Here is a 14,130-nt window from a genome sequence, read left to right as displayed (position 1 = left end):
AGGGAGTCAGGGGGAGAGCAAGAGAAAGCGTGGGGGAGTCATGGAAATGGCAAGTAGCTGGAATTGAAAGCGATGCTGGAGTGTGCTTGTGAAGTCATGATGGTCCTTTGGTGTGCAGCATCTCTTTGGTTTGGAGGCCTTGAATGCTATTTAAAGCACAAGCAATGAGGAAAAAAATGACATTTAAAAGAATGTAACAATGAGGTTTAGTTGAAAAGCTGAAGCAAAGTCCCTCCATCTTTTGGGCTGAAGCAGCTGCCAATGTCTCCTAAACGTGTGGCTATGTCATGAGTGCTTTGAAAGTGGAGTCAGTCCACTGCACAGCTGCAAGCAGGAGGTATGACTTTGTGGGACTTGGATGCTTTTTCCTGGCCTTAAGGGGAAGGGTAGCTGTCAGTCTTTAAATTTTCCACTGTGAATGTTCAAGGTAATTAACTTGATCTGGTTACAGAAGAATCCGTATGTGTAAAGTTTACACAGAGAATCTTTCCAATGGGTTTTGGCTGTAAACATAGCGAACTGCAAAATTTCCTTTGCAGATGCGGTCAGACGCTGAAGGAGTGGCAGCTTTTTTGAAGAACACAGTGCTTGTCAGTAGTCTGAAGATGCATCTGTAGGGTGGGGCACTTTGGTTAATCCTTGTGTTTGGATGGTCTGGGATATCTGGGAGTGGTTGTATTTTATCCCACATTATCCCAGGTAAAATCACTGACTCAAAACTATTAAGTACAGGTTGAAGGGAATGGCTAAACTGGGGTTTTTTTCTTATAGAGCAGTTTATCTCCTGGACAGGGGAAGTTCAGATTGGATATAAGGAAGAAATTCTTTACTGAGAGGGTGGTGAGGCACTGGAATGGGTTGCCCAGGGAGGTTGTGAATGCTCCATCCCTGGCGGTGTTCAAGGCCAGGTTGGATGAGGCCTTGGGTAACACGGTTTAGTGTGAGGTGTCCCTGCCCATGGCAGGGGGCTTGGAACTAGATGATCTTAAGGTCCTTTCCAACCCTAACTATTCTATGATTCTATGATTCTGTAGGAGTGACATGAGAATCTGAGCTAAGGTAACGTGGATAAGATGTTGCTAGTTTGTGAACTTGCATTGTGGAGTGTGAAACTAGTGATGCTTATAGTCAACAGTGTCAGAGGATAGAGAGCTTGTTTACCTCTGCTTACAACTTCCAGACAGAGCTTAAAATTTCAACTTGAAATTCTTTGTGCCTGGTGTCATTGTTTTGTTGCTTGGTTAACAGATTCCTGTGGTGAATTTTAGACTATGGACATGATTTTCTGGAAGTCAGCATCATGAATTTGTGTTTACATGTGAGCATATAAAAGTTGTAGCAGCAACCTGTTTTGAGTCAGGGCTTAGAATTGGGCAGTTCCATTTTTCTGGGGTTAGAGATGTGAGTTTGGTCCTCTTGAAAGTGTTCCCATGTTTAGATAAGCTAACTGTCTCCCTTGGAAGAATTGCAGTGTATGCATGCTGGGATTGAAAACTGAGTTCTCAAGACATTCTCTTGGCATTAGAGTATCCAGCAGACCCATTTTGGTAACTGTAGATAGGTCCTGAAGGTGAGTTTTTTTCTGCCAAAGTTCAGGTGCTTACCTGAATTTGGGCAGCAATCTAGTCTGACAGTCAACAGGCTTCTGCCCTGCTAGTGATCTGAAGGAGTACCCTGCTTCCAGAGCATAGTGAGTCTCTGGGGGTTTATTTTTCTTTTTTAATGCCTTATTTTTAAAACAGAATTGTAAATGATCAAATTTGTAAAGCTGAGTATATTTAGAACATCCCCTCTGTTTTTCAAACTTTTTAATTCTTGAGTTTCTTGTATATACATAGAGGAAATACATGGATCATGCTGATAAACTTTGACAGTAGGAGCAGCAAACTGAGCCTGTCTTGACATTTCTTACTGAAGATTTCAAAGTGGTGAATAATACAAAGTGTTTAATTCTCTAAGAGTAAAGTAAAACACTATTTTAATGTCCTTTAAGTTAACTTAGTGGTTGCACTAGAGATCTGTGTTGGGACCATATAGAGGACTCTGCTGCTTTACTGGAAGTCATCACCTGCAGAGTTAACTTTTTGAGGATGAGTTCTTTACTCATTACTGCACATTTTCTACTGAAGCATAAATACATGTCCAGGAAGTCTCAGCTTCTCCATTAAACAGGTACAACATAATCCATTGCCACATAATCTGTTTGACAAGTGAAACTGCTGTACCAGAGCAGCACATATTTTGTACAGAGCAAGAGTTTCTATTTTCCAGCTGAGAGATCCAACTGGTTTATAATAGGACAGGGCTTTGTGCTCACTTGCAGCTCCTAAAGATGCTGGGTGCCTAGTATTCCTCAGAACGAGAACTTTTTCTGGGAGCTCTGAGTGCCTGTGTGCTTTGCCTTGTTTAATAATTGAAGGGATTTTTTTACTGGGATTTTTTTTTTTCTTGGAAAAGTAAGAATTATTTTGTGGTTTTGAGCAGAAAGAAGATCTGGAGCCTACCACAGGCTCTTTCCAGCTCTCTCAGGAGAACATGGAATTGACAAAAACCTTCTCTTCCTCCATGTTGTGCTAGCTTCCCATGAAAGGGAAGTGGTGCTTATCTGAAAAGAGAGGTTTAAAGTTAAATATTTTTACAAATACAAGTTTGTGAATTTAGTTCACTGTGCATGTGAAAACATTTTTAGATGTGTATTCTGGATCAATTCCATTGATCCAAGTGAGTGAGAGATTGCAAATAAACAGCAATAGTTGGAAAACAAAACAAAGACCCCAACACCACAACTCTTAAATTAGTTCTTTTATAATTACTATGTTGAGGGCTTTCTTCAGTAACATTTTGAATCTCAGTTGTCAATGAGTAAGTTTTGGTAGTTTGTTCAGTGTGCAGTTTGTAAGTTTTGGTAGTTTGTGGGGTGTGTAGGCATGATCTGGAGTCATCGATAACTAAACAACAAAATGAAACCCCCAAGCAAACGAAAAAGCAAACCTTCTGCCATGACAAGGGACTCCGTTGCTGCTGAGGGCTCTAGACTGGTGAGATCCTGTTGGTTTTGGCAGGACAGCTAACTTTGGCTGATATATTGGGACACAAATAGAAGTTAGAAGCAATGGAAAGAGGAGTAGAGTTCCCATTTGCTGGAGGCCCTGGTGTTCTCCGTATGGTGGGTGAGTGGGTTTTGCAACACCAAAGGTCAGGGTGTCCTGTGATGTTAGTAATGGCCTGTGGCCTTGGAGGCATTTATTATTATTGTGCTTCTGTAAATCCTTTGTTTCTTTCCCTCATTTACTTCCCTCTGTTTACCCAAACCACTGGATTTTCCCCTGTAATCATAGTCTCTTCTGCTTTCCTTCTAAAATTCCTTCATGCCTTTTTTCCCCAATGTTAATATCCTCTCCATTTTGATTCCACAGCCATCTTTTTCCTCATTTCCCATGAAGTCTCTCTCATCCTTCATTTTCTACACCCAGCCATTTCACTTTCCTACCTTCCACTCTTGTTTTCTCCTTCTGTTGAGCTCTTTCCTCATATCTCAAACTCTGCTTCCTTTGGTTTCTCCCATAATTTTTCCCCCCAGTTTATTTTCCCTCTCACATTCAGGCTTTCCAGGTGGCATCTCTTCTTTCACCTTTCTGGTGCAGGTGATGGGTGGAGGAGGTATGGCATGTGCCTATATGTGGTCATGAACACACAGGCATGTAAGTGATGGGGATGAAACACTCCAGATTCTCTTGTCTCCGCCATGTTTGCACCTGCCTCCTGCTGAAGGCATGGCCTCCTTCAGAAAGGTCTCAGCTCTGTCTCTCCTAAGCCTGCAGGACTAGAAACTGCTGGAACACTCATTGGCTGTCGAGAAACGAAATAGTGTTGTTATTTTTGACAAGATGTGGATTTTTGAGACTTAACTTTTTATGTTTCCCTTTCTTTAGAAAATGTTAATGTAGCAAGAAGATAGGAAGTAGAATGATGCTGTATTTCAGTCCCCTTCTACCCTCTGCCTGCCCCCCTCCACCCTCCCTGATGGTTTTTGGTATTCTTGCTGCAGTTTCACTAAACTTCATATGTGATTATTGTTCACTTTTTTAAACCATGGCTACTGCCATTTATAAACTTTGTGCTGTGTGCTTTGCCATGTGTGGTATCTGGTTTTCTTTAGGCTTAACACCTACTACTTGAGAAACAACTTTGTCAAGTTTAGTAGTATGCAGCCTCGGAGAGTATTACTACTTGTGACTTTTCAGCAGTGTGTGGTATAACATTTACCCTTTTCCCCAAATTTCCATCTGCCTCCTACATCTATTACTGAAAACCGTTACTGGCGTTTCTGAATTGGAATGAATGGCTCTAGGGAGAATATTTCCTCTTTCACATTTAGCCAGCTAAATCATCCGTCCAACAAGCTATCAGTAAACAAGCTCTTGTGGAGAGGCTCTCCTCATCTTTCTCCCTCTTTTTCATCAGTTATAAGTATTTTCTCATTTTTTGGTATGTTCTCAGCTTAACCTAACTCTTCATTGATGCTGTGGGAAAACATTGATAGAGTGTTTCATTTGAAGAATACTTAGTTCATGTACTGTACCATACTGCAATTACGTAGAATTATTTAAAAATGCACTAATTCTCTTACAACTTATTCTTGATGCCCACGTAAAGTTAAGTGTCATCCAGACCCATCTTATTGCATGTTGGACATGAAAATAAATTTTTGAGCAATTAGAATTGCATTACCTTTATTCATGCTAGCAGTAGCAATTTTGGTGTAGGTATCGGTCACGTAGTAAAACCCCTTCTGGTAGCATTACGAAGTAATAGAAAAGCCTTTTGATGTGAAGACCTGGAAGTCAGACCTGGGATCTGTTCCTGAAACTGTGTGTGAGTAATTCTTACTCACATTACTAACAGTCCTGACTTCAATTAAATCAGATGAATCCAAGCACTGAATGGTAATTATTCTGGCATGGGAAAGCTGATTGTTTTTAGAGCTATTTTTATTGATGTGTTTTAAAACCTCACTTATTCCAGTCCTGCCCCCTTTCTTTATTCTTGCACAAAAATAATCCATCACCTGTTTCTGGCTGGTATTTGCAAAGTGAAAGTTTCTTCCTTTGAAGCTGAATAGAAGGAAACATCATGTCCGGGTTTTCCTGTCTGTGTATAAAATACAGTAATTCATTAAAAAATATTTATAATAGCTAACCCTTTGATTTTCAGATTTGCTTATCTGTAAAATGTCCTAAGTATTTTGTAATCCACAAATAGTTTAAGTTCTATATTTAAGTCTTTAGATTTTGATGCTGAATCATCTATTTGTAAAGGTACATGAAAGCTAATTTAATCAGAGAAAAATTGATATAAAGACTGCTTCATATTTGAAATAACTCATTAGATGATGATGGGTTAGTGGTGAGCCCTTTCATAGAAGCCTTTCTAAAACAGCCTTAAGCTTAATAGGGAAACTAACTCTTTTTTCTGTATGTGGAAGGGGTTTTTTTCCCCTATAATTTTTGAGTGACAATTTCTTTGTTTTGGTGTTTTTCCCTTGACAAACAGGTCGAGAGACAAAAAATATGAACAGAGTTCTACTATCCTTATTTCTAAGGAAAAACAAATAACAAGCGACAGCTTATAATGTAGTAACACAATCTAAAGGGCCAAATGATAAATTAATGGGAACAGGTTCTTGTGTATTGTTTTGGAGACTAAGCACATTAGATTGAATTGTTTCACAACCAGCATGCCTAATTATTTTGTCTGCCACATTCATCTATTTAAATCATTCCAAACTTTTGGATTGCTGCCTAGAATATTACTGCAGTACGTGTTTCAACTGGTTATTCCCTTGTCATGTGTAACTTCACGAGGGAGGCTGATATTCTTTGGAAAAAAGAAGTAAAAGTGAGCATTGGCAGTATGTTTAAAACATCTGATAAAAAGGGATGATAGGTTTCGTAATGTTGATTTGAATGAGTTACATGTGAACTGATACTGTATTTGTTTTGTCAGGTCAGTGACTTAAAAAGTGCCTTTGTCAAGTCACTTCTATGAGCGAGGACTGCTACACCTGTGTTCTCAAAAGCCCGTCTTTGCCAGCCAGACATTGCCTTCACCTTACAACTGGTGGAAGATACCTCAGCTGTCTCCATTTGCCAATGAGTTGATGGAAAACTGAAAGCAGAAAAAGAGGAAGAATAATTATTGTTACTCACAAAACATGAACAAATGACTGCATTGCTTTTCGTGTGTAATCAATACCAGCAAGCAGCCGTCAAAGAACTACTATTCTATCAAGGAGTGCCATTGCATTGAAAGACCTTGGCTTAAAACTGGTGCATCTGTGATACAATCAACAAGCCCACGTGTTTTACAGACAGAAATGCGACTGAGCATGTTTTTTCCCAGCCAAAAGTCTACAAGCGGGACTTAATGATTGATGAGTGACTGCTTGCTGATAAACTTTCTCTGTTTATTCTGCTTTTGTGTGTGTTGGACGTTGTTAATCGTCCCCCACGTTTTTGTTGGTTTATTTTTTTAACTTTCTTTTCAATTGGAATTGAAATTATTTTTTCTCCCCCCTTTTTTTTTCTTTTTCTTTTTTTTCCTCCTTTTTCCCTCCCTTCCTTTTGCCATTAGTTTTGGAAATTTCTTCAGCGTAATTCACTTGACAGCAATTTCAAAACCAGCTTTTCATCATGGCTTTGAATGTTGCTCCCGTAAGAGATACAAAATGGCTAACATTAGAAGTGTGCAGGCAGTTTCAGAGGGGAACTTGTTCACGCTCTGATGAAGAATGCAAATTTGCACACCCCCCTAAAAGTTGCCAGGTTGAAAATGGAAGAGTTATTGCCTGCTTTGATTCCTTAAAGGTAAGAGAAAAAGATTGCATATGTAGTGAAAATGCAGCTACATTGTACTGAAAGTAAATGTGAAATGATGAGTTACAACTAAATCGGGTTAATCAGAAAGGGATTTTTTTTTCTTGGTCAGTGCATATCAATACAAATGTTGTTTGTCGTAACTTTTATTTATTGAAGCTGTTAAAAGATTTCTTTCTAAGGATTTTCTTTTCCAGTGTCAATGTTGTTTACAAAAACTGATGTAACTGTGGGACACAGGATTGCTTACAGCTGCTGAGACAATTGTATTCTCCCAAGTACATTTTATGAATTATCATTGTTTCATGGCAAATGAAAATCCATGGTGGCACAATACTAGGCCATTACCAGAGTCTTAATGAAACAAATCATATGGAAAGAGTGAAGATTCTTTCATTTAAATCAAGAAGTAAAAAAAGTCTGTCACTTAAATTTTGACAAAACGGGTTGTTTACTCTTGGTATTGTGGACTCTCAGATAAATTAATAGCATTGATAATTACATGTATAGATAAAGCAGATAGCAGAGTAAGTTTAGAACAGAGTTAAAGGGATTCTGTCCTTTAGAGGATATTTAGCAATTGCGTTATTAGGCCATCAGCTACTTCTAACTTCCTAATGACATCAGGCACGCTTTAGAAAACTATTTTAAAAGTTCTGTGAAAATACTTTGTGTACTGCATAGAAGATTAATGACCCCTTGGGATTTGGGGAGTACACAGTGTCTTCTGTGATGATACATTTGTGTTCTCGCGTTGACAGAAGGGAAAAGCTTATTTCATATAAATAATTAAAGAACTAAATTGAGCATTTCAGATTTTACTTTGAAAGCTTTAAATGTGGTTTTGTCTTTTGGGCATGGGAGAATGCCTTGGCCTGCTTTTTAAATTTAGCTCTGTAGATCAAAATTCTGGTCTGTCACCAAAAACTCCCTTATTGTGAAAACATCAGTGTGAATGAGAAGAAAATTCAGTGTTATTTGATCATGTTAATTTATTTTCATTATAACTTTTTGGGTTTTGGGTTTTAGTTTGGCTTTTGGGTTTGTTTTTAGCTTTTTGGGGTTTTTTTTGTTTGTTTGGGGTTTTTTTATGCATGCAGGATATTGTGCTAGGCATCTTTCTTCTAGGCTTTCTCGCTTCTTTTGAGGATTTAGAAGAAAGTGACTCAGGAAAAATGCTTAGGGGGGGAAGCTGTTGTGTTCTGTATGTTCTGCACACCAGAACAGGACCTTTGGAGTCATGGCAGGATGTCATTGAGTGCTATTAATGACCTTAATCCATGGATTACTGCTCAATAAAGTGTAACAGCTTCTTTGTAAATGTTCTTGTGTATTGGTTGCCTGCCAATGGGATAATTTTAATTTATTATTTTTTCATTTCAAAAACAAGCAGGCTAGTGTCTGCAGCAAATGGGCAATAATCAGCTTTACAAAAACCAGGCAAGTCAGTAGGGTTTTTTTTAATACAGTTTTTAAATATTGTAAAGGCTTGGGGCTGTGAGGCAGGAGGTGGTCAGCAGGGCTCACTCACCCATGGTCTGGCAGGGCAGTGGTTTTCAGTGCAAGAGGAACTGCTGCTGCTGAATCATTCTGGCTGAAGCAGCGCTGCGCCTGTCCTTGCTGCCCGAGGCAGCATCATGCTCCCTGGCAGCATAGGGCGCTTGCAGCGGAGGTGCTGGCTATTCGAGCTGGAGACTTCCGTACAGGGATAGCTACGACCCATGAATCAAAACTGGAGTCACAGCCTAAGCTAATAATACCATGAAGAGAAATCCTGAGGGATTGCTGTGGGTAACTTACTGAGCAACAGTGCTGGTTGTCAGTGGAGAGAAGTTCAAAACCATGTAAGAAATGTAGTTGAAGCAAGCAGGAATGTTTTGTTCTAGTGTGGAAGGGCATCTGCTCGCAAGGGGCCAGCTCATTCCAGCCCAGCTGTGGAGGCTAAAGCAGTGGTGCTCCATCTTGCTGCCTATCATCACCCTCTTTCTAGGAGGCAGAAGACAGCATACACCTGGGCTCCCCATCTTGTGTCTTCTAGTTGAGTCTGTTGGGTTAAATTGCTGGTAAAGATGGGATTATACCAAGAAGCCAGACTGTGGCCTGAAGCAGGTACACATGGAGCTACAGGTTTCTTTCCAACAACCCTGGTGCGGGCAGAGGGAGGCCCAATAATGGGACAACAATGTCTTCAATTGCAGCTCCTCACTGCTGAGCATGAGGTGCACCCATGCATTTTACTATGCTGCCTGACCCGGCAATGCATAAAAACTGCTGGGACCATGACAGGTGCATAGCTCCTGGCTGTATTATTTGGTATGCTTGCAACCATTATCTCTGTTATTCAGAAGAGTGTTTGTCAATTGCTGTATATCAAATCAGACTGGTTTGGTTTGGAAAGGACCTTAAGATCGTCCAGTTCCAACTCCCCTGCCATGGGCAAGGTCACAGAGCACTAGCCCAGGTTGCTCAAAGCCCTGTCCATCCTGGTCTTGAACACCACTAGGGATGGGGCACTCACAACTTGCTTGGTAACACTGTACAGTAAGAACATGCCTGGATAGCTCAGTTTGCTTATACTACCGGTTGAGGGACTTAAGTCATTAGTCACATAAATCCACTTGTTGCGTAGCTTTTGGAAATACTGGTGTTAATCATACAGTTTCAGAACAAGGCTTTGGCACTTGGCAAGGTAACTTTTCATGTAAATAAACAGAACAGTCTAGAATTATAGATAAAATCAGAATTTAATTAAAAAAACTTGAGAGTTATTTTCCTTGCTGAACATTGAATGGCTCTTAAATGCAACCAATTATTTAAAGTTTATTTACATAATATCTAGAACTTTGGTGACTGAGTGTTTTAACTGTCTTGGTTTGGTGTACCTGCTGTAAAAATAAATTATAGCGAATATGTTGAGTCTTTTTGAATAAACATCTTTCTACTCAGAGAAGACAGAATTTTTTTAGTCTCAGATTGAGGTATGTGTTACATTTAGGTGGTGCCTGGTAGTTACAGCTGCTCCCTAAGAAGTCAGTCAAACACAAGATACAGCGCTCTGAGACAGGCTTTCCTTTACATGCTGATCAATCAAAAGAGCCCCTGTTTTGAGAAGGTACATGCGCTTTCCTGCATGCTGCCTTCTTGCCAGATTTCTAGGGCAGACGAGGGAGCATGGTGTCGGTATCTGCCACCTGGACCAGGCTGCCAGGGCACCAGCATGGAGATACGGGACAGAGTCCAGCAAAGGGCCGCAGAGATGACACAGGGTCTGGAGCATCTCTGCTATGAGGAGGGGCTGAGGGAGCCTGGGGCATGACACTGGCACAGATTGCCCCGAGGTTGTAATAGAGTCTCTATCCTCAGAGATACTAAAAAACCATCTGGACATGGTCCTTGGGCAGTTGGCTGTATGTGGCTCTGCTTGAGCAGGGGTTTGGACCAGATGACAGCCAGAGGACCTTCCAAATTCAACCATCCTGTGATTCTGTGACCCAGAGCGTCTTCACACTGGCTTGCCTGTAGCCTCAGGGTTGTTCTAAACTAGTAAAAACTGACAGAAGGAAATTGGGACTGAAGGAAATAATCCCATCCAGGGACACCTGCCTCCACACTGTGCCATGTCCTCTGTGCTTCCACCACTGTCTTTGTGATGGTGCTGTGCACCACGTTGTGAAGTTGATCGTGGTTAAACCTAGGTGGTGGTTGTAGTTGCTGTTGACAGAAGGGAGAGGGGCTGCATGGCACTGTGTCACTTCCTGCTGGTGATGGTGCTATGGCCTTAGGCCAGGCTTCTGGAGTAATACGATTGCATCAGAATCCAGGTTTTCCTATATTAAAGAAGTATATTTGTAGGTCTGTTGGTTCCAAGTAAAAGGTCAACAGAATTTGACGAACGCTGTTTGCTTTTAACTCAAAGGGGATTTTTGGCTCTGAATACCTGTCCTTGCAAAACTTGACTTTAAACCCAGCAAAAGTTGCAACAGCAACTGTTGGACTGATTACAGTTTTCAGGAGCCAAAATGCTCTCTGTTGAAGACTGTCTGGGCTCTGAATATCTTTCATCTGTGACATGCTCCAGGCTAGACAGAAATAGCTAAAGACTAATGAGCCTGGTTCAGATTCAGGCCAGAAACTTGCTGATTTCAAGCCAGGTTCTGCCGCATGGGCTCCTGAGATGCAGCTCAGCATTTGTTTCTCACTCTCTTGTGAAGGATTAAGCCTGGTCTGTCCTGAACAAGGCATTTTGGGGGTGTTAGGAGGGTGTAGGTGGATCCCTGTGCACCCAATGGATGGTGATGGATGTAGCAGTTTGCCAGATGTATGTTCATTAGCTGGTCATGGTATTACATCCAGCAACAGGGCTCCTTCCAGCAAAAGCCCCTGTGACTCAGCCAGCCAGTGCAGCCATGTGGGCACACCCAGAACTCTACTGGCCAAGTGGCCTCTGAGCTTAATGTGATGAGGATGTCTCCAAGCTGATCTGGTTGACTGTGCCCGAGGTGAACAAAGGGGTACTTCCATGGCAAGGCCCAGAGCTCTGACAGTGGGCAGGAAGATGGAGGATGCTGAAGTAGCACTGCCAGAGCCTTGTCTGCTTCCTGAAACCCTCCTGAAGCCTTTTCGGAGCTTTTATAAGCTCTCCTTTGGATGCTGCAGTGTTCGTGCAGTGGGAAAGGTCTGTGAAGAGGCCTGTGTAACTGGGAAGTCTGGATTTCAGGAACTGCTCTGTTTATATTTTTATACTTCTTGCTGGGTACAAGTTGGTTTACTTAAGAGTGAAGACCGTGGATATAGAGCACTTAACATACCACACAGAGATCCCTCCACTTTGGACACTATAAGCAAACCTGTTTTCAAGGCTTTCTTGCCCTGCTGGTAATAAAGAGCAAAATCCCTTCAAAATAATACTAATTAATACATAGTGTCTGGGGACAAGAACTCACAACACTTGGCTGTATTTGAGCCGGAATTGAAAACATCCAAAACATTAAAATGGATGGTGGTGTCTAGGAGTGGGAGAGGGGAAAAGCTTGGCAAATAAGAAAATATGGTCATGTGCATTTTGCTGAGAGTTGACTCTCATATTTTCACACGAGTCTGGGTTTTAAAATCTGGTGTTATTTCTCACCTCAGATTTAAACCCTTTTTGCAGGTCAGCTACTAGAAGGATATGTTGTCTAAGCTAACAAGATAACAGAGGAAGTGTCTTGAAGATACTGACATTGCAAGTTTTATGGTGGTAACAAGAAAATGAAAGCATCTTTAGGACTACAGACAGCTTTTTCTGTATTCTTTTATCCATTTACTAGTGTCTAAACACTTTCAACTCTTCTATTTATTGAGCCAGCAGACTAGTGTGAACTGTTCATTTGCATTTTCATGAAAGCCTTTTAAGAATATGCCTATCTGGTCTCATTTGGCACTACAGAATAAAAGGTAATTGAAAGCTGTACACAGAGACCTGTTTACCAAGTTAAAAAGGTTCCAGGAAAAAAAATAAATTTAGGATTATCCACTTAGTTAAAATACCTGGAACTGCAAAGAATCTGTTTAAGATGGCCTCAGCTTCATTTAGAGAAAGGAAACAAAAGTCTGTAAAGTGAACAGGCTATTTGTAAAGAGAGTGAGCTCAGAGCTGGAATGCAATAGGTAGTCATTTGCCTTCCTGTGATTCTTTTGTATCTAAATGTTTAACGAATGTCAAAGGTTCAGGATCATCTCATACTTTGAAGTAAGTGATACCTGCTCTCACTTGGCAGGTGAGGCAATCTGGACACTGTAGATGAACACTGTATGTATGGGGGATTGGCTAGTTTTGTCTGTACTAGGAAGCATTTAAATGGGTGTTCATAGTGTCCTAGCTGGCTGAATTTCTGCCCATCTCCCAGTTATGTGGTGTGACACTGTTCAAATTCAAGGTGAGGTCAAGGGCTGTGCCTACAGCTAGTGGGGAAGAATGACTGAAACAGGCAAGCTCTTTTCTCTTGGGTGGCAGAGTGGCTTATTCCTTCTGGGCCCATGAATTTTGCCTGCTTTGCTGCACAGTGACCCAGTTTCAGCAGGATGGGGTGGGTATAGGCTGCTCTTTTCAGTAGTTGTGGCCTTTGGGGATGTGGAGGTTGCAGGTTGGAATCTTTCAGGTGGGGGATGATTCAGATCTCACTCTTCCTGAAGAGCAAAAGGTTCAGGTACAGCTTCAGTTTTTCACCTCTCGCCTTTTCATTTTTTTTTATATTTTGGTTTTTTTTACAAAGTCCAAAAAACTTACAGGTAGTCTGAAAACACCACCTGGCAGAAGCTTTCCTGTGTCTGAGATGTTGCAAAGTGTGGGCATGAAGAAGTGGTGTCAATCAATGCCAGTTTTAGATGACTGAGAATTAACTCTGTAGGTTCCTCCTGCATTCAGAGCAGGAATGGCCACCCTGCCTCAGATCAAAGCCACATTTAGCCCAGTGACCCTATAATGAGCAGTAGTGGATATTTAGGAGGTGGGGTGAAGGTTGGAGTTGATGATCTTAAAGGTCTTTTTCCAACTTAGTTGATTCTGTATTGTGCAAACATGCAGTGGCTTCCTGGAGTGCTCTCCTGGCTCCTAGTGGTATGCTCCTAGGGGACGTTGAGAGCCAGGCATGGTATAGTTGTACTTAATGGCTCTTAGTGACCATCCGTCCCCTGGATTTGTCTTGCTGCTTTCTAAACTGTGTACACCTCCGGTACCCACAGCATGCCGCAGTAAGGACTTCCACAACTTTGTTACATACGGCATGGAAACCAACTTCTGTTCATTTTCAATCCTCCTCATCTCATCGCCAGTTCTTGTATTGGGAGGGCAGAAGAGAATCTCCTGTAAATTGTGTTATGGATTAATTTGGGTGGGTTTTTTCCACTGACTTCTCTCTGGAAGTGGCATGTTTCTCTCCCATGAGTTCAGAGGAAATCACCTGAGAGAAGACTCGGTGTATTAAATGCGCTCTGTGAAAATATATTCCCAGGACAGGTATGATTCCTGAAGGCCCTACTTTTTCAGGCTATGGGAATTTTTTGGCTCAGAATAAAGTGCTAGACGTCAGATGCTGCGTGAAATTATGCCACCCTTATTTCCTGAGACAATATTTCACCTTATACCCAACCTGTGCAACTGTGAGCTGTTGCTAAAAAGAGATGGTTACATCCAGTTCTATGTCCTATTACAGCTAGCTCCCCTTTTTATTTCTGTTCAAGTGATTATATAGCCATGCGACTTCTTTGAATTGAT

The 14,130-nt window shown here is 41.2% G+C and overlaps 1 protein-coding gene across 30 annotated transcripts in view; it reads left to right on the top strand.

Annotated features, from left to right (window-relative positions):
• Positions 1–5,955: 5,955 nt before the first annotated feature.
• MBNL2 (muscleblind like splicing regulator 2) overlaps positions 5,956–14,130 on the top strand; it is a gene marked incomplete at its 3' end in the record, with an annotated part of 70,680 nt that continues 62,505 nt past the window's right edge. For all 30 annotated transcript variants that reach the window (XM_080613317.1, XM_080613306.1, XM_080613315.1 and 27 more), the window contains exon 1: positions 5,956–6,866. In XM_080613317.1, coding sequence (XP_080469443.1) covers positions 6,693–6,866 — 174 coding nt within the window. In that variant the 5' untranslated portion in view covers positions 5,956–6,692. The remainder of the gene's footprint in view (positions 6,867–14,130) is intronic.

The sequence above is a fragment of the Psittacula echo genome (genome assembly GCF_963264785.1).
Source record: "Psittacula echo genome assembly, chromosome: 3".
Classification (NCBI taxonomy): Eukaryota; Metazoa; Chordata; class Aves; order Psittaciformes; family Psittacidae; genus Psittacula; species Psittacula echo.
The sequence above is the reverse complement of the archived record's forward strand: the minus strand, read 5'-3'. Positions and strand labels throughout refer to the sequence as shown.